General features: G+C 42.6%; 1 protein-coding gene across 3 annotated transcripts; it reads left to right on the forward strand.

The window, feature by feature from the left end:
• Positions 1-4,589: 4,589 nt before the first annotated feature.
• On the forward strand, positions 4,590-19,434 carry LOC125454197 (retinol dehydrogenase 7-like). Of its 3 annotated transcripts, none has more exons than XM_048534717.2 (6): positions 4,590-4,704; positions 6,770-6,808; positions 7,029-7,359; positions 12,988-13,246; positions 16,309-16,472; positions 17,149-19,434. In XM_048534717.2, exons 1-6 carry the CDS (start codon positions 4,681-4,683, stop codon positions 17,400-17,402), a joined length of 1,071 nt encoding a protein of 356 aa, XP_048390674.1. In that variant the 5' UTR covers positions 4,590-4,680; the 3' UTR covers positions 17,403-19,434. The 3 variants fall into 3 exon arrangements, with proteins under 3 accessions (XP_048390674.1, XP_048390675.1, XP_048390677.1); XM_048534718.2 differs by having other exon boundaries at positions 7,103-7,359; XM_048534720.2 differs by having other exon boundaries at positions 17,205-17,303.
• The last annotated feature ends 969 nt before the right edge of the window (positions 19,435-20,403 follow it).

Raw genomic sequence — 20,403 nt, forward strand, 5'->3', positions numbered from 1 at the left:
GAGCATTTATAGTATTGTCTGTCTGGGTTAGTTTCTTATTTACAGCACATACAGTTCTTGGCTTTTTTTTTGGTTGAAAAATATAACTTTGGCTGTGAAGGAGTCATAGGTAAAAGTTGCATTATGAATCATCATCTCAAACTTAATTACTATTTTTAAATTTTTTTGTTGTAATAAAAGCAGGAAGAATTCTATAATCTGACAGGTAAGAGATACCTTAACATAATTGCACCAATGCATGTACCAAAGATTCTCAGCTACAATCATGGGACACACACAGAAACTAACATTTTCCCACCTTGAATGTCTATTATGACATGAACTTCTGGTCTATACTGGGTGGTGGAAGTAAGTTTAATGATAATAATCAAAAAGGCATTAGATAAAGACTTAGAGTCATAGATGTACAGCATGGAAATAGACCCTTTGCTCCAACATGTCCATGCTGAACAGATATCCTAACTTAATCTAGTCCCATTTGCCAGCATTAGGCCGTTATCCCTCTTAAACCTTTCCTATTCATGTACCCATCCAGATGCCTTTTAAATGTTGTAATTGTACCGGCCTCTTCACTTCCTATGGCAGCTCATCCATATATGCACCACACTCTGCGTGGAAAAGCTACCCCTCAGGCCCCTTTTTAAATCTTTCTCCTCTCATCTATAAGCCTATGTTCTCTAGGTTTGGATTCTCCTATCCTAGGGAAAAGACCTTGACTATTCACCCTATCCATGCCCCCCACAATTTTATAAACATCTGTAAGGTCATCCCTCAGTGTCTGATGCCCCAGAGAAAATAGCCCTAACTATTCAGCCTCTCCCTGTAGCTCAAACCCTCCTACCCAAGGAAAATACTTGTCAATCTTTTCTGAAACCTTTCAAGTTTAACAACATCTTTCCTAAAACAAAGGAGACCACAACTGAATGCAATTTTTCAAAAGTGGCCTAACCAATATCCTGGATAGCAAAGTGTGGAGCTGGATGAACACAGCAGGCCAGGTTTTGGGCCTAGACCCTTCATGTCAGCTTTTGTGCTCCTGAGATGCTGCTTGGCCTGCTGTGTTCACCTCAGGAGCACAAAAGCTGACATGAAGGGTCTAGGCCCCAAACTTGGCCTGCTGTGTTCATCCAGCTTCACACTTTGTTACCTTGGATTCTCCAGCATCCCATTATCTCTAACCAATATCATGTACAGCTGCAACATGACCTTGCAACTCCTATATTCAAAGCACTGACCAATAAGGGCAAATGTAACAAACGTGGCCTTTACTACTCCGTCTACCAGAAACTCCACTTTTAAGGAACTATAAATCTGCATTCAAAGGTCCCTTTGTTCAACAACAGTCTCAAAAACATTACCATTTGAATGTACAAGTCCTGCCTTGTCTTCCCCTATCAAAATGTATGACCTCACATTTACCTAAGTTAAACTCCATCTGCCACTCCTTAGCTTATTAGCCCATGTGGTCAAGATCCTGTTGTACTCTGAGGTAACCTTCTTAGCTGTTCACTCTACTACCAATTTTGGTGTCATCTGTAAATTTACTAACCATATCTCTTGTATTCAGATCCAAATAATGGATATAAATGTTAAAAAAAAATCAGCGGACCCAGCACCGACCCTTGTGCCACATCACTGGTCACAAGCCTCCAGTGCGAAAAGCAACCCTCCACCAGCAACCTCAAGTTAGTTTTGAACCCAAATGGCTAATTTGCTCTGTATTCCATGTGATTTAACCTTGTTAACCAGTCTACCATGCAGAACCTTATTGAATGCCAAACTGAGGTCCATATAGACAACATCCACCATTCTCCTTTCATCAATCTTTGTTACGTTAAAAAATACTTGATCAACTTAGATACAATTTCTCACATACGAGGTCATGTTGACTATGGCTAATCAGTCCCTGCCTCCCTGCCTTTCCAAATACATGTAAATCCTGTCTCTCAGAATCCCCTCCAACAACTTGGCCGCTACTGATGTCAGGCTCACCAGTCCATTGTTCCCTGGCTTTACCTTTCTTAAATAATGACACTACGTTAGCCAACCTCCCACCTTCTGGCATCTCACCCATGGCTATCTATGACACAAATATCTCAGCAAGGGGCCTAGCAATCAATTCCCTAGCTTCCCACAAATCTTCTGTCTGGACCCAGGGATTTATCTATCTTTATGTGTTTTAAGATGCTCAGCACTTCTTCTGTAATATGGATGCTTTTCAAAATATCACAATTTGTTTCTTCATGTTCTGGAGTTTGCATATCCTTCTCACAGTAAACATGATGCAAAATATTCCTTCAGTATCTCGCCTATCTCCTGTGGTTCCACACAGAGGCGGCCTTGTTCATCTTTAAGTGACCCTAATCTTTTCCTAGTTACTCTTTTGTCCTTAAATGTATTTGTAGAAACTTTTGGATTCTCCTTAACTCTATTTGCCAATGCTATCTCATGACCCCAATTTGCCCTCCTGATTTCCTTAAGTTTACTCCTATTGCCCTTATACTCTTCTAGGGATTCACTCGATCCCTGCTGTCTATACCTAACATATGCTTCCTTTTTCTTGACCAGAACCTCAATTTCAGCATTCCAGCATGTTCTACATCCACCAGCCTTGCCCTTCACCATAACAGGAAGATACTGTCCGTAGACTCACGTCATCTCATTTTTGAAGACTTCCCACTTTCTAGCCATCCCTTTTACCAGCCAATATCTACCCACAATCAACCTTTGTAAATTCTTGATGAATACCATCAAAATTAGCCTTCTTCCTTAGAACTCTGACTTTTAGATCAGGTATACTTTTTCTCCATAACTGCTTCAAAATTAATAGAATTATGATTACTTCCTCCAAAGCGTTCCCCCACTGACACCTCAGTCACTTACCCTGCCTTATTTCTCAAGTGTAAGTCAAGTTCTGCTCCTTCTCTAGTAGGTAAGTCCACATACTGTATAAAAATTTTTTCCTTGTACACACTTAACAAATTCCTTTCTATACAATCCCTTAACATTATGGCAGTCCCAGCCTATATTAGGAAAGTTAAAATCCCCCTCCATTATAAAACTCTATAAAACTTTGGTTAGACCGCACTTGGAATACTGCGTCCAGTTCTGGGCGCCCTATTATAGGAAAGATGTGGATGCTTCGGAGAGGGTTCAGAGGAGGTTTACCAGGATGCTGCCTGGACTGGAGGGCTTATCTTATGAAGAGAGGTTGACTGAGCTCGGTCTCTTTTCATTGGAGAAAAGGAGGAGGAGAGGGGACCTAATTGAGGTATACAAGATAATGAGAGGCATAGATAGATTTGATAGCCAGAGACTATTTCCCAGGGCAGAAATGGCTAGCACGAGGGGTCATAGTTTTAAGCTGGTTGGTGGAAAGTATAGAGGGGATGTCAGAGGCAGGTTCTTTACACAGAGAGTTGTGAGAGCATGGAATGCGTTGCCAGCAGCAGTTGTGGAAGCAAGGTCATTGGGGTCATTTAAGAGACTGCTGGACATGTATATGGTCACAGAAATTTGAGGGTGCATACATGAGGATCAATGGTCGGCACAACATTGTGGGCTGAAGGGCCTGTTCTGTGCTGTACTGTTCTATGTTCTATGTTCTATTACAACCTGATTTATTCTTAATGATGACTGAGATCTTCTTACAAATTTGCTCTTTGATTTCCCACTGATTATTGGGGCATCTATAGTACTTGGAGGTAAAAAGATCATAGGATGGTGAGAAGAAAGCCCTAGAAAGGGCCAACTGGACAACCCTTTCAAGACGCAGGCAGAATGGACTGGCTGACTGACTTTCTTCTGTACTGCATCATTCTATGATGCTATTGTGGCCTGTGTTGTACTATTTCTGAAATGGTTAATGTTGGGGATTGCATGAATCTCCAATCTGATGACATTATATAGTCTTCAGTGGAGAAATCAGAGAATAGCTCTGGATCTCAAAGAGGAGATGTCAGCCATCTATCTTTATAGTCTCAGCAACATTGTCTGTCCAGCTAATTGCTATCATACAATAAACTGCATCTTGTTAAACAAGAAGCTTTTCTCATGAAGATTCCCTCACAATTGTGCTATCAGCATGCACCATATTCTCTGAGAACCAATCAAAAAGAAGATAGGACCACTATGCTTCTACCCACAAATATCATAACTTTCTTTTCTGCCAACTGCTTAAACTACGGGCCTTCGCCTGTTTTAATGTCTTGTCTGCTTCTGTTACTCCATTTTCTGTTCTGCCATTGTCTTCCCCATTTAACTGAGCTAATCTTGATGTATTCCTACTGATTCTCATTCTGCTGTGGATTCTGCTTTCTCACTGCTGAAATGTTTCAGCTTTTCCACTCCCCCTCTGTTTCCTGTGACCACTGTCTTCCCTACTGCCTGCTTCCCTTCTGTCCCACTCCTGCCATGTTCAACAATTGAAAACTTGAATTTAAATGTTGGAATTTTAACAGACAGCACCTGCAAGTACATGTGAATTACAGGATGAACACAATCACCAAAGACATCACTTCTAGCATGTCAGGGCACACTTAAAATTTACATAAGTAGATCAGTAATGATAATGCTATTAAAAAGCTTGAGGGCTTTACATTGAAGACACTTGCAAGTTGCACTGAATGATCTAGTCTGGCAAATCAGTAACAATTGCCACAGCATATTGTTTATTTTCTAATGGAAAAAATATTGAGTCCGAATGTAAGTAATATTTGCCATCCTACATGTCAGGTTGAACTTCTTACCATAATACTTTAAGGTGATTATTCTTGGGTTAATTTTGTTTATTTAAGAATCTGTTGTTCGTGTAACAGTGAATCAACTGTATTGTTTTATATTTTCTTCAAAGAATTGTTTATGATTTGAGATGTCACCTTAAAGAATTATGTTGTGAATAATTTTAAAGTATATTAACACAAATGGGTACCAACCTTTGTTATTTTAATGGATGAATGTCAGACAGCAATCTATCGTTAAAATTATCATGGATTTTAAAGGAGTAGTATACTTCTTACTTGGAAATGTGAAAACCTCAATAGCATCAAGCTGTAATATATTCATTCATTAGAGTTGAATGACCTGAAACAAGCAGCTTAGGAGCTCTGAGACTGACAGTGCTTATGACAAGTTAATTAGGTTCACCTGCAAATATCAGTAAAACATCTCCTCGGTGCTATAGTGCTCTGGCAAGTATTGAAACAATTGCAGATCAATGCAAATTCTCAGGCTGCAGTTTAAAGAAAAATACAGCTAATTCCTAAAAACAGAAAATTCATACAGTTACAATTTCAAATATAAAATTTGTCTAAGGACATAGGATAAGCATTGATATATAGTAACTTAGAAGCATAGCACTGGAACTTATTTAAAATATCTCTGTTTTAGTTTAAGACAGGTGACGGTGTAATGGTAATGTCACTGATCCAGTGGCCTAGCTAAATGCTCTGAGGACCTATGTTCACATTCCATTATGGTGGCTGCTGGAAAAATAATTAATTGATAACATCTAAATAATAGTGACTGTGAAACTATTCTTGATTGTCATTGAAAAAATAACTAAGAAACTGCGTCAGAGATAGCAGGGACTGCCGATGCTGGAGAATCTGAGATAACAAGGTGTAGAGCTGGATGAACACAGCAGGCCAAGCAGCATTAGAGGAGCAAGAATGCCTCCCTAGCCTGTCCATACTTGCTCCCACCTATCCACCTCTCCCACCTCAAGCCCCACCCCCATCTCCTACCTATAAGCCTCATCCCGCCTCCTTGACCTGTCTGTCTTCTCTGGACTGACCTACCCCCACCCTAACTCCTCACCTTTACTGGCTCCGTCCCTGCCTCTTTGACCTGTCTCTCTCCTCTCCACCTATCTGCTCCTTTATCCATCTTCTATCCGCCTCCCCCTCTCTCTCTATTTATTTCAGAATCCCCTTCCCTTTCCCCATTTCTGAAGAAGGGTCCAGACCCAAAACCTCATCTTTCCTGCTCCTCTGATGTTGCTTGGCTTGCTGTGTTCATCCAGCTCTACACCTTGTTAACTAAGAAACTTTCATTCCTTTATGGAAGAAAATCTGTTGCCTTACATGTGACCCTCAATCCACAGCAATGTGATTGACTCTTAACTACCTTCTGAAATGGCCTAACAGTTAAGCCAATTAGATTCTGAAGAAGTGACAAACCTCTCTCTCTCCGCATACTAGCAGGCCTGTTGAATTTCTCCAGTTTTAGATCTACACCATCTGCAGTTCTTTGTTTTAGTTTAGTGTTAAACTGAAGCCCTATCTTTCTCATGGACAGGAAAGATTCTGTACCAAAAGAGCTGAAGAGTTAACCTTGGTGTCATGGCTAATGCTCATTCCTCCATCAACATCATAACAAAGCTATTTATTTATCTAGTCATTATCACATTGCTGTTATGCAATCTTGATGTGTACAACCTTGCCATTGCATTTTCCATGCTACAACAGTAATTCAAGTTTTTTTTGAAATTTAGAGGTGTTTCACTTGTGTGATTTGAGATCTTGCAATTCATCTGATTTTTTTAAACGTCATTTTTAAATTTTATAATGCTGATTTACGATGAGGTCAAAATACCCTTCAAAATTGGCACAAAAAATGAAACAAAATCTGGATTTTCTGAAGTCAATGGCAAGGACATTTGGGAGGGTTGGATATCTTGCTAAGTCACTGGTAATTTTGTTCCTGCCAAGGTAGAATCAGCCCTTTTCATAATGTACAATAAATTTAACGTGGTCTTTTTTGTTGTCAGGCATCTACCAAAGGAGATGTGTTTGAAAATGTTCTGCAGGTCAGTCTCATAAAATTGGCACAATGTTTGTCTTCACTCTGATAATGGGGAATTCATTTGAATATAAGGAATGAGGGCAGAATTATTGCCATTGAAAATAATGAATGTGTTGCCATATCACCATAATGTTTAATGCATCTTTGTGTAAACAGTAAAATGACCTCTATACAATTAATATACCTCAGAAGGTATTTTAAAGTAATTAGTGTGCTTCTGTTAGTTGGTTCATACAGCTCCAATACAGACATCTATTCTGGGAATTGTCATCTTCATCTTCCTTTGCTGGTTAATTAGAGACAACCTGGAACTCAAAAATATCAAGGACAAATATATTTTTATTACTGGATGTGATACTGGCTTTGGAAACTTACTGGCAAAGCAGCTTGATAAACGAGGGTTTCGTGTAATCGCTGCATGCTTCACAGAAAGCGGAGCTGAGAAACTACAGACAGACTGTTCATCCAAACTGAAAACTGTCAGGCTCAATGTGACCAGCCAAGATCATATTCAGAATGCAGTGGAATTTGTACAAGCAGAAGTTGGAGACCAAGGTTAGTGAGATGGAATTTTTGGTCTTTTTTTATCCAACTGTTAGTTATAATATTAAAGATAAAATGATTTTTCTCTGATATTCTTTTTGCATTTCGTATAATTACTAAGTAGCAGAGCTTCAATTTTCTGGACAAATAGCACTCTGCTAATACTTGGAGGTAAGATCAATTACTGGAATGAACATAATCTGTTACACAGTTGCGCACAATTACATGAGTTGTTTCTATGTGTCTCTCATTTTTTATTTTGTATCAACGGAGAAATAATCCATGATGATCATAGTCACCAATTAGGTTATCTTCATGTACAAACTTCTTTAAATGTCTTGTAAGTAATTTTGTAAGAATTATATTGTTTCTTTAAACTTGGACTTCAACCAGCAGTGTTAAAACGTCTTTTGATAACTTTCGATAACCTCCGCGTTATGCAAAGCAACTGCCATATGTTTCCAATAAAATAACAACAAAGATTTTTACCTCTGTAATGACAAATCCGTTCAAAACTGTAGATATGAGTGACCAGGAAAAAATTAATGAAGCAATTTTCTAATGTTTTAATATGTCCAAAGTATGGTTGGGGGAGCATAAACTGGAATTGTGCAAACTCACGTAAACTTAATTCCCCAGGAAAAAAAAATTGTGTTATAACTACCCAAGAGTTTTGCACACACACACACCTCCCCACTACCTCTCCTGATCCCTGACTCCCTGAAGTGACACTCTGCTCCTCATAACATGGCCCATGCTGCCCTACCTTGTCCTGCTGAAACCAACAGAAACTCACTGGTAATGCCCTGCTGGTGCCATACAAACCCATCTGCATGCAACTTCCTACCCAGTACCCAGTTCTGTCAATGCTAACATCAGATTTGGAAGCCAAAAACATTCACAGAACCAGCCTCGCTGAACCGACAATAACCCATCACAACCTCCCCTGAATGAGACCAGACCAATTATCCCAACTTGCCCAAAATCAGCCTCTTGCCACCGTACCTCTCTGATCCATCTGGTCTACAACCCCTTTTGATCATGTGGCATACTAGCTCCTTCAACCATCTGTCTCCTTACCAGCCTGCCACACTACAGGCTAGGATCACAATCTCCCTCACTCATTTGGTACTCTATATCCTTTCTATCCACTTAGCACACTATCCCTCACACCCAGTTGGTACCCTACCCACATGAAATGTTACCTGTTTACCTACCCACTAGCCACTACTTAAACTACACACTGATCTCCCCCCCACCCCCCCCGCCACCCTCAATGCTATCAAAGTATCCTTGGAACCTCCAACTTCTGAAGTACAGCAGCGAGTATTCTGAAAAAGGTAAGTGTCTTGGCCTACAATGCTACTCCCATGCTGACTGGATTTCTTCCTTGTTATCTCTGATTGATGCATTCAGGACAGGCTAAAATTGGAATGTTAATTGCAAAATTTGCATTCAGATAAGTGGGTAACATTAAAAATAATTAGTATTTTGGTCAGGTCTGCTGCAACTGAAATTGGGCCGTTTGGGCCATAGTTTTATTTCCACTTGTAAGATTTGGCTGTTGCTGCTTGGCCAGCTTTTATTGCCCATTCCGAGTTGTGCTTGAAGATGATGGTGAGCTGCCTTTTTGAACTGCTGCAGTCCTCATGCTGTAAGTAGATCCACAATGCCCTTAGCAAACAAATTCCAGGATTTTGACCCAGCGACCATGAAAGAAGGGTGATATATTTCCAAATCAGGTTGGTGAGTAACTTAGAGGAGAACTTGCAGGTCCTGGTGTTCGCACATATCTGCGACCACTTTGATGGAAATGGTAGTTGGTTTGGTGGTTCTATTTAAGGATTTTTGGTGAACTTCAGAACTGCATCTAGTAGATATTATACATTGTTGCTACTGTGCACTAGTGGCGGACAGGAGTGGATATTTGTGGGTATGGTGCCAGTCGAGCAGGCTGCTTTGTCCAGGATGGTGTCAAACTTCTTCAGTGTTGGAGTTGCACTTATTCTAGCAGTCTGACTTGTCTCTTGTAGGTGTTGGAGAATTTGGGGAGTCAGGACGTGAATCACATACCACACTATCCTAGCTTCTGACCTGCTCTTATAGTTACGCTGTTTATGTGGTGAGGCTGGTTGAGTTTCTGGTCAATGCTGACCCCAAGGGCCGTGATATGAGAGATTCAATGATGGTAAAACCATTGACTGCGGTGGTTACATTGCATTTGTGTAGCATGAATGTTACTTGCCACTTCTGAGCCCAAGCCTGGATGTTATCCAGATGTTGTATTTGAACATGGATTCTTTCAGTATCTGAGGAGTCACCAATATTTGGGGAACATCCCCATTTCTGACCTTTTATGATGAAGGACAGGTCATTCAAGCAACTGAAGATGGTTGGGCCTAGGACATTATTCTGAGCAGGTCCTTTAGAGATGTCCTGGAACTGAGATGATAGACATCCAACAATCATGACCATCTTCCTCTGTGCCAGGTATGCCTCCAACTAGTGGAGAGTTTGCTCCTGGATACACATTGATTACAATTTTGCTAGGGTTCTTTGATGCCACACTCAGTCGAATGTGGCCTTGACGTCAACAGCTGTCACTCTCACCTCACCTCTGGAATTCAGCTCTTTTGCCCATGTTTGAACCAAGGCTGTAATGAGGTCAGGAGCTGAGTGGCCCTGACAGAACCCAAACTGGCCGTCACTGAGCAGGTGCTGCTTGATAGCTCTGTTCATGACACCTTACATCACTTTACTGATGATCGAGAGTAGACTGATGGGGTGAGTTGATAATTGGCTGGGTGGAATTATCCTATTTTTCATCAACACAACATACCTGGGCAAGTTTAAGAGAATTATAGAGTCCCTATAGTGCAGAAAGAGAGGCCATTTGGCCCATTGAAAAACACCTGCCCTCTGAAGAGTCACATGCAGTCCAGACCAAGTAAGGACAGCAGTTTCTTTCCCTAAAGGCCATTAGTGAATCAGACGGATTTTTCCCAGACAATCAACATCAGACTCTTAATTCCACATTTTTACTTTTTTGAATTCAAATTCCGCTATCTGCCGTGGTGGGATTTTATTGACAGGAGGCGTTCTGCGTATGGTCACACACCAACTGCAGTTAGTCCTATGGTTGTGGCACATCACACCATTAATACTTGGGGGTCAATGGAGCTATTTGAATGTCATTGTTAGCACATTGTCATTAGAAAGCTCATTTTCCTATAAAGAAACATGTTGGCTCCCACTTCTGTTTAGTAAACAAGATTATGAAGTTAGATATACTGTGATACAAGGACATTTGTTACCTCGGTATTAATGCACTGTAGGCTGTGAACTGTTGGCAATGTTGATTTTTTTTTCCCCACCTGGAAGCGTCAACTGATATAAGAATTGAAAGTGATGGTGATCTTCAAGAACACTGCAACGCTATCTTTGTCCTGGGGATTGGTTAGCTTAGTTGGCTGGACAGCTGGTCTGTGATGCCCTGTGAAGCCAACACTTTGGTTTCAATTCCCTGGCTGAAGTCACCATGAAGGACTGTCCTTCTCAACTTGTTCCCTCACCCAAGGCTTGGTGGCCCTCAGGTTAAACAACCACCACTTATGTCTCGCTAATGAGGGAGCAGCCCTATCGTCCAAATTGTTGATGGCAACCTTATCTTTGCCCGGCTGCTTGACTCTAGGTCCGATTGTAGGAGGTGGCATAGCTCAATTAGCACCTCTTTGGTGAAATGTAGCCCGATTAGATTTTGCAAATCGTATCTCCAGATCAGCAAAAAGCATTCTGGTGCCCCTCGGTAGGTTTGGCCTTTAATTGAGAACCGTCCAACTCCTCCTCCTTGGAATCAGAGATAGCAGGAACTGCAGATGCTGGAGAATTTGAGATAACAAGGTGCAGAGCTGGATGAACACAGCAGGCCAAGTAGCATCAGAGGAGCAGGAAAGCTGACGTTTCGGGCCTAGACCTTTCCACCTTTCTGAAGAAGGGTCTAGGCTGAAATGTCAGCTTTCCTGCTTCTAAGAGGCTGCTTGGCCTGCTGTGTTCATCCAGCTCTACACCTTGTTATCTCTTCTCCTCCTCCTTGGTATAGCTTTTCCATTTTTGATGCCTGTGCTTCATGTCCTTGTTGTGCTGTAACCTAAAGAGACTACAACTATACATTACCCTACTTATCAAAATCCAGCATCAATCCCTTGTGAATCCAAGAAGATTTCTAAATTCCTCCAAGAAAACACATCACAGCATTTCTTGTACAATGTGAAAGTCAAAAGTGTCTTATCTGGAAGTTCCATCGTAATAACTTTACTAACTGGGGGTAGGGAGCAAGCGTTCCTTGTGTCACTAGGCATATATTCAACTGAGAATGATCTAGATAGGCCATTAACAGGCACTGCTTAATCCAAAATGGTAAACCATGATTCAAATCAGCATAAGATTCTAATACTGTTCTGTTATCCTACTTGCTTCCAGCATCTGAATGGCATGACTGAATTAGTGCTTTTACAAATAAGACGATAAACTGTACCTGCTGAAGTTCGCCATTCACCCCACCAAGTCGGATTGGCCATTCATTGAGATGACTTGAATGTTAACTTAGTTAGATTTATTAATGTCACTCTTCATTTACTTCTAGACTTTCTCAAATGCTTCAATGTCTTTCCTTAGTTAAGGGGCCCAAGATTGTTCACAGTATTCCATCTGTTGTCCAACAATGCCTTGTATAGATCATCATAAATCATAGAATCCCAACAGTGTGGAAACAGGCCCTTCAAACAACAAGTCCACACTGATCCTCAGAGCATCCCACCCAGACCCATCCTGCTATAACCCACCTAATCTACACATTCCTGAACACTATGGGCAATTTAGCATGGCCAATCCATCTAACCTGCACATCTTTGGACTGTGGGGAGAAACCAGAGCAACCAGAGGAAACTTACACAGACACAGGGAGAATGTGCAAACCCCACACAGACAGTTGCCTGAGGGTGGAATCAAATCCAGATTCCTGGTGCTGTGAGGCAGCGGTGCTAACCACTGTGCCGCCCAGATTCTTAGCAAAACCTGTGCACTTTTATACTCTGTTTCCTTTTTCCTTTGTCCTTATATGGCACAGTGTCAAGGCCATTCTGTAATTGACTAGAAGCTGTTGGATGATTTTGGTTTCAGGTGTCTATGCTCATATCAGCAAATTTTATGGTGGGATTGCTTTATCATTAGCAAATTTTGAAGTGAAATTTAATGATTGTGAAGGTCATAGAAGAATGAAATGAAAGCTAGCATATTGGATTAGGACAGATATCCGCAGTTAAGGTGCTAGCACTGGTACCAGCATGATGGAGCCAGTGGGTTAAATTTGGAGAATTAATTTAAAGAAAGGACTTGCATTCATACGGTGCCTCCCAAAGAGCCCCACAGCCAACAAGTTAGTTTTGAGTTGTTCAACAGCTTTTAGCATCCTCAATGACAACTTGCATTGGTCCAGAGCCTTTAACATTAGGTAGGCATTTCACAAGATCAATACCCAACAAGTATAAGTTCTAAACATTACGTCTTGTTAATTTTGGTGAGAATTAACATTTCACTTCACAAACAACCTAAATCATCTAATGTTGTCTATCTGGCCTGCAGGTCTATGGGGTTTAGTGAATAACGCTGGAAGAGCAATTCCAATAGCACCCACGGAATGGCTGACAGTGGAAGATTTTACCAGAGTCTTGGATGTTAACCTAGTTGGACTTATTAACGTCACCCTTCATTTTCTTCCACTGGTGAAAAAGGCAAAGGGAAGGGTTGTGAATGTTGCTAGTGTCATGGGTCGTATTTCATTTGCTGGTGGTGGCTACTGTGTTTCAAAATGCGGAGTGGAGTCATTTTCAGACAGTTTAAGGTAAGTGGTTAATAAATCTGGCAAGCAGATTATAAATGATTGCATTGAATTTCATAGAGTTATGTAGTCATTATGGTATACAAGGAGGTCAATGGGCACTGTGGGTTTATGCCTGCTCCACGTGGAGCAATCCAGTCATTTTCCAATACCCACTATTACCCTCTGCAAAGAGGCATAAACATCATGGCCTTGAATTTTAATGGAGATTTTCCTAATCTTCCAATAGGCAGAGCTTTGGCAGAGCTTGATGGAACCCGCAGAGAAATGCTGTAAATGGGAATTGTTTTATCTTTGTTGTTCCTTCAGAGGATATGCAAATCATTCTGAGGAAATTCAAAATGTATTACACTCCTTTGTAACTACCTTTTTGTATGTAATGCAAAAGCTTTGTGCTAGCTCTCTCCACAGATGCACAGATTTCCAGTATTTGCAATTCTTTGTTATTTTAATAAGCAGGGAAGTTATTTCAAATGCCGGTATTCATCTGGGTGTATAATAGCCTCTTAAATACCATACAAATGCCAAGAATGCTGGTCTTTCAGCAGATTTCTGTTAAGTAGAGAGTTTTTCTGGGGCATGATTAGGTGGAGATGGAATTGGTTTTGAAGAACCTCACAAAGCAGGTAGTTGATGAAGCGATTTTGGTATGAAACATCAAGAATTTTGCTGCGCCTTGTGACAAGAAACCCTGCAAAAAAAGTCAACGATTTGCAGTCAGAAAAACATAAGATTTGCACCCAGTTCCACTCAGCTTTACTGGACACCAAAAATCGTAAGTACAACCAACTCACTGGCCCCTGCCACCCACAAGAGGATTCCTGCGCCTCCCAAATCCCGACTCTGTCCCTGCCCCTCCCCCACCATGCACCCGCCGCCATTGACCATGAGGACACGGCCGGAGACCCCACCGATGACGTCACATCGGCCTCCGCCGGCCACAGAACTTCCGGAACCGCTGCTGCAGTCACCACCTCCACGTCCAGGTACTACAGCCCACACACCACCCTCACCTCAGCTGCTGCCGCCCACCCCGATCCTCCCACCGCCGACGGAACCCCGCCCACGGTCGACGCCGACGGAACCCCGCCCACGGTCGACGCCGACGGAACCCCGCCCACGGCCGACGGAACCCCGCCCACGGCCGACGACATCATCGCTCCGCCCACAACCTCCACAGCCAGCAACCCCAGAGGAGACAGCCACCCTGAGCCCTGCCGAATTTTCACCATCCCCCCAGACCTCCCACTGACTGAGGACGAACGGTCAGTCCTGAGCAAGGGGCTCACCTTTGTCCCCCTACAACCACACATCAACGAATACCAGTCACGGTCGGACACAGAGCAGTTTTTCCGCCGTCTTCGACTCTCCATCTTCGGTCCGCCTCCCCCTCTCTCCCTATTTATTCCAGTTCCCTCACCCCATCCCCCTCTCTGATGAAGGGTCTAGGCCCGAAACGTCAGCTTTTGTGCTCCTGAGATGCTGCTTGGCCTGCTGTGTTCATCCAGCCTCACATTTTATTATCTTGGAATCTCCAGCATCTGCAGTTCCCATTATCTCTGACACTATTTTAACCTCACTGCGAAGCCTCTTCCAGGGATGCCTAACCTGAAGAAGTTACCCTCCTCCCTCCGGACCAACCTCAGGGAATCTCTCTCCCATTGCAACTCTCTTGTAATCTCTTCGGCCTTGAAACTGCTCGACCATGTCCTGAAGCAAACCAGGTACCACAGCCACATCACCTTTCTCAGCACCTGCCTACGGAACCAGATCATCCCCAAGGGACTACAGTCCACATTTCAGCCTTCCCAATTTGGTCCCAACCGTGACCACCTCTACACCCAGAATATTCAGACCCTTCAGAAGCGTTTCTCCCTGCGAGTCCTGAAACAGACTCTCGCAGCCATGCGCCGGCACCTCCACACACTGCAATCCAGCCTGCCCCAGCTCAGAGCCTCCCTCTCCCAGACCTGCAAAGGACCCCTGCTGTTTCTTATCCTCCGCAGGATCCACAGACTGAACACCCAGTTCCACTCAGCTTTACTGGACACCAAAAATCGTAAGTACAACCAACTCACTGGCCCCTGCCACCCACAAGAGGATTCCTGCGCCTCCCAAATCCCGACTCTGTCCCTGCCCCTCCCCCACCATGCACCCGCCGCCATTGACCATGAGGACACGGCCGGAGACCCCACCGATAACGTCACATCGGCCTCCGCCGGCCACAGAACTTCCGGAACCGCTGCTGCAGTCACCACCTCCACGTCCAGGTACTACAGCCCACACACCACCCTCACCTCAGCTGCTGCCGCCCACCCCGATCCTCCCACCGCCGACGGAACCCCGCCCACGGTCGACGCCGACGGAACCCCGCCCACGGCCGACGGAACCCCGCCCACGGCCGAAGACATCATCGCTCCGCCCACAACCTCCACAGCCAGCAACCCCAGAGGAGACAGCCACCCTGAGCCCTGCCGAATCTTCACCATCCCCCCAGACCTCCCACTGACTGAGGACGAACGGTCAGTCCTGAGCAAGGGGCTCACCTTTGTCCCCCTACAACCACACATCAACGAATACCAGTCACGGTCGGACACAGAGCAGTTTTTCCGCCGTCTTCGACTCTCCATCTTCGGTCCGCCTCCCCCTCTCTCCCTATTTATTCCAGTTCCCTCCCCCCATCCCCCTCTCTGATGAAGGGTCTAGGCCCGAAACATCAGCTTTTGTGCTCCTGAGATGCTGCTTGGCCTGCTGTGTTCATCCAGCCTCACATTTTATTATCTTAGATTTGACTCTGTGTTGTTTTTTCTGTGGGCACAGCCAAACCTGCTGAGCACTTCCAATGTTTTCTGCTTTTTGTTTTGGGTTTCCAGCACTGTTTTCATTTTTGTGAGAATTTTAGTCAGAGATAGCTGTAAGAAAGGGAAGAGAATATGATTTGAATACTTTTAAAGAGCTGGATATTTTCTTGCTCTCCTCCCTCTAGCTTAACACATCATATCACATAATTTGCCAAAACATTTGGAAAGCTGGAACAAACTAAACCCTTGTAAATTTATTTATAGGAGGGATATGCAGCACTTTGGAATGAAAGTCAGCATTATTGAACCGGGTTTCTTCAAGACAGAAACTACAAACTTAGAGTTTATTGAGAAAAACCTTCATCAGCTTTGGGAAAGACTGACCCCTCAGACCAGAGATTACTATGGGCCAAAGTATTTTAATAATTGTAAGTGTGTATTAGTAAGTCATTCATTTCTTATACATGTACACAATTCTTACACCTTTTTAAAGAGACATGCTAGAACATAGAACACTACAGCGCAGTACAGGCCTTTTGGCCCTCTATGTTGGGAAGTGAGTGATGTGAAAGTGGATGGCATGACTGTTTGTGATGAGAGTGATAGATCATAACCCTTGGTGGGAGGAGTACAGTAGCAGAGATAGTGAGTGTGAGGGCTCAGAGAGAAATGTTACACATATCCTGGTAAAGTGGAGAAGGGCACCGCAACCACAATAATTTATACCTCAGAAGGAGTGCAAACTGGTTGCAATGAGGCATCACTATGGTAATAGCTTTGGGAAACTATTGGCTCCCTGTCCTTTAGCAATCTAATCCTCCTATCACCAATTTTCAAGTTCTTTACTAACAAAAAACTGTTTAAATTAAGATGGCTATTTACACCAGTGCTGTCCTGTTGTGACTGATCTGCTATTTATTACTTTGAATTCTTTTAAATGCACAGTTTTGAGTGTGATACTGTACATTGCTTCGTGCTAGCTTTCATTTAAACTGAAAGTTCAAATGCAACAATGCAAAATTGTTATTCAGAAAGTATTGTAATTGTTTTCAATAATGTGCTGTGAATAACAGTTTTAGTATAACTTGAGTGCTCATTTTCTAGACATTAAAGTACAACGGTTTTCAATGCACTCACTGTGTTCTACTGACCTTGAAAAGGTGACTAACTGCATGGACCATGCTTTGACAGCCAAGTATCCACGAACACGTTACAGCGCTGGATGGGATGCTAAGTTTTTCTGGATTCCTATATCCTATGCACCATCATTTCTAGTAGATTGCATGTTACGTTTGCTTTTACCGACCCCTGCATATTGCTTGAGAAAATCAAAAGCCAGGAATGCAATTGGTGTATAATTAAGTCATCCACTCTACTAGAATTACACATGGGTACTGTTTGTGGTATTATTACCAGGTAAAGTTTTTCTAAGTTTTAATTGTGTAAGAAAGCTCTTGTTCAGACAGAATAAATAGAGGAGTGTACTTAGATTTTATATGTGACAGGTAACTTTACAACAAGACAAAATATCTCAGGAAAAACTTAAATGTAAGTCTGCAATAATTGAGCTTAGAAAATTCCTTCCTGTGCCATTTTAGATAGGACATAGAACAAAGAAAAGTACAGCAGCACAGTACAGGCCCTTCAGCCCACGATGTTGTGCCGTGGAATAATCCTAATCCAAAACTAAAATAACCTAAACTACATTCCCCTCAATTCACTGCTGTCCATGTGCATGCCCAGCAGTCACTTAAATGTCACTAATGACTTTGCTTCCACTGGCAAAGTATTCCATGCGCTCACAACTCTCTGGGTGAAGAACCTCCCTCTGACATCTCCTCTACACCTTCCTCCTAACACCTTAAAACTATGACCCTTCGTGGCAGTCAATCCTGCCCTGGGGAAAAGTCTCTGGCTATCGACTCTATCCATGCCTCTCATTACCTTGTACACCTCGATCAGGTCACCTCTCTTCCTCCTTCTGTCCAGAGAGAAAAGTCCGAGCTCAGTCAGCCTCTCCTCGTACAACAAGCCCTCCAGTCCAGGCAGCATCCTGGTAAACCTCATTTGCACCCTCTCCAAAGCCTCCACATCTTTCCTATAAAAGGACGACCAGAACTGGACACAATATTCCAAGTGTGGTCTCACCAGGGTTTTGTAGAGCTGCAGCATAACCTCGCGGCTCTTAAACTCGATCCCCCTGTTAATGAAAGCCAAAACACCATATGCTTTATGAACAACCTTATCCACCTGGGTGGCAACTTTGAGGGAGCTATGCACTTGAACACCAAGATCCCACTGTTCCTCCACACTGCCAAGTATCCTGCCTTTAATCCTATATTCAGCATTTAAGTTCTACCTTCCAAAATGCATCACTTTGCATTTATCCAGGTTGAACTCCATCTGCCATTTCTCAGCCCAGCTCTGCATTCTGTCAATGTCTCGCTGAAGCCTGCAATAGCCCTCAATACTATCAACGACACCTCCAACCTTTGTGTCATCAGCAAACATACTAACATGCCCCTCAACTTCTTCATCCAAGTCATTTATAAAATCTACAAAGAGCAGAGGCCCAAGAACAGAGACCTGCGAGACACCACTCAGCACTGACCTTCAGGCAGAATACTTATCATCTACAACCACTCTCTGCCTCCTGTCAGCCAACCAATTCTGAATCCACACAGCCACATCACCCTGTATCCCACATCTCCTGACTTTATGAATGAGCCTGCCATGGGGAACCTTATCAAATGCCTTGCTGAAGTCCATGTACACCACATCCACTGCTCGACCCTTGTCAACCTGTCTCGTGACCTCCTCAAAGAACTCAATAAGATTTGTAAGGCATGACCTGCCCCCCTCAAAGCCATGCTGTCTCCCTTTAATCATGCTATGCTTTTCCAAATAGTCATAAATCCTATCCCTCAGAATTATTTCCAAAACCTTGCTGACCACAGACATAAGACTGACTGGTCTGTAATTTCCAGGGATTTCCCTATTTCCTTTCTTGAAAAATGGAACAACATGTGCCTCCTTCTAATCTTCTGGTATGACTCCCGTGGAGAGTGAGGAAGCAAAGATCTTCGCCAGCTGCTTAGCAACCTCCTTTCTCACTTCCCAGAGCAACCTAGGATAAATCCGGTCTGGCCCTGGGGACTTATCAATCTTAATGTTTGCCAAAATTTCCAGCACATCAACTTCCTCAATCTTGATCTGTTCAAGCCTGTTTTCCTGCTCCTCAAAGTTCTCATTCACAACAAGGTCCCTTTCCTTAGTGAAAACCAAAGCAAAAAACTCATTTAGGGCTTCCCCTATCTGCGCAGACTCCACGCACAAGTTCCCTATGCTATCCCTGATCGGCCCTACCTTCTCCCTGATCATTCTCTTATTCCTGTGAGTTAACAAAGTATGGAGCTGGATGAACACAGCAGGCCGAGCAGCAGCTTGCTCCTAAGATGCTGCTCGGCCTGCTGTGTTCATCCAGCTCCACACTTTGTTATCTCGGATTCTCCAGCATCTGCAGTTCCCATTATCTCTGATCACCATTTTAGATGTGGTTCATTTCTAAATTTGAAAATATTATAATTACTTTTTGTTGAGATCCAATTTGCCAACTCTCATTACTGTCAAAATATTTGCTGCTGAGAGTGGATTTGTAATTGCAAGGCTCTGCCTTAAGGTGCTGTCAAGTTTTGACTGATGTCACTTTTACCCAAGATGCTACTGAGATGTTTTATGATGGTGTTTCAAGTTTTTGATGCCAATGTACATTGTCTGTCTTTTTCACGCACAATAAACCCATATTCTACAACAATAAGATCTCAAACGTTTATCTAAGATTTAGAGACTGCATTTATTCTTTAGCCTCTAATCTATTGGAACCTGAAGTATACTTCGTTTCCTGTAATTTTTACATCTCGTTCATGAGCCAATTCTGTTTAACATAGCAAATTGTTACTGTCATTTTTGGACGTTTTTGAATCGTTCCAGAGACTAAACTTATCTAGGCAAGTCTTCAATGTTTTCTAAAACACATAGCTTTTAATGTTTTCTTTTATGAACCTCAATAACAATGCATTGTTTCACTATTTGAATATGAAATTGTGTTTTTTCCCACGGAGTAGTTGCACTTTTGTTCTGTTGAAGCGAGAAATTTGTTGCTTTTTCCATGCCAACACCAATATTAATAAGAATTGAACAGTGATCTGGGAAAAAAGTATGTATAATTTGCATGGATTAAAACCCTTCATGATGTATTTGTTTAAAAAAAAAGTTTCTCCCAAAAAAAAACACAGCTCTCTCACTCTAAGCCTAAATGGATGTATGTGGACTGGACATAATGCACACATAGTAAAGATG

The sequence above is a fragment of the Stegostoma tigrinum genome, chromosome 7 (assembly GCF_030684315.1).
Source record: "Stegostoma tigrinum isolate sSteTig4 chromosome 7, sSteTig4.hap1, whole genome shotgun sequence".
Lineage (NCBI taxonomy): Eukaryota > Metazoa > Chordata > Chondrichthyes > Orectolobiformes > Stegostomatidae > Stegostoma > Stegostoma tigrinum.

Bases quoted from the DNA above. Each gene is read 5' to 3' on its own strand.
- LOC125454197 (XM_048534717.2), top strand. From the start codon at position 4,681: ATGGAAAAAATATTGAGTCCGAAT. The intron at 6,809-7,028 runs GTCAGTCTCATA...TGCTTCTGTTAG, and splicing joins TGTTTGAAAATGTTCTGCAG to TTGGTTCATACAGCTCCAAT. The intron at 16,473-17,148 runs GTAAGTGTGTAT...CTCATTTTCTAG, and splicing joins GCCAAAGTATTTTAATAATT to ACATTAAAGTACAACGGTTT.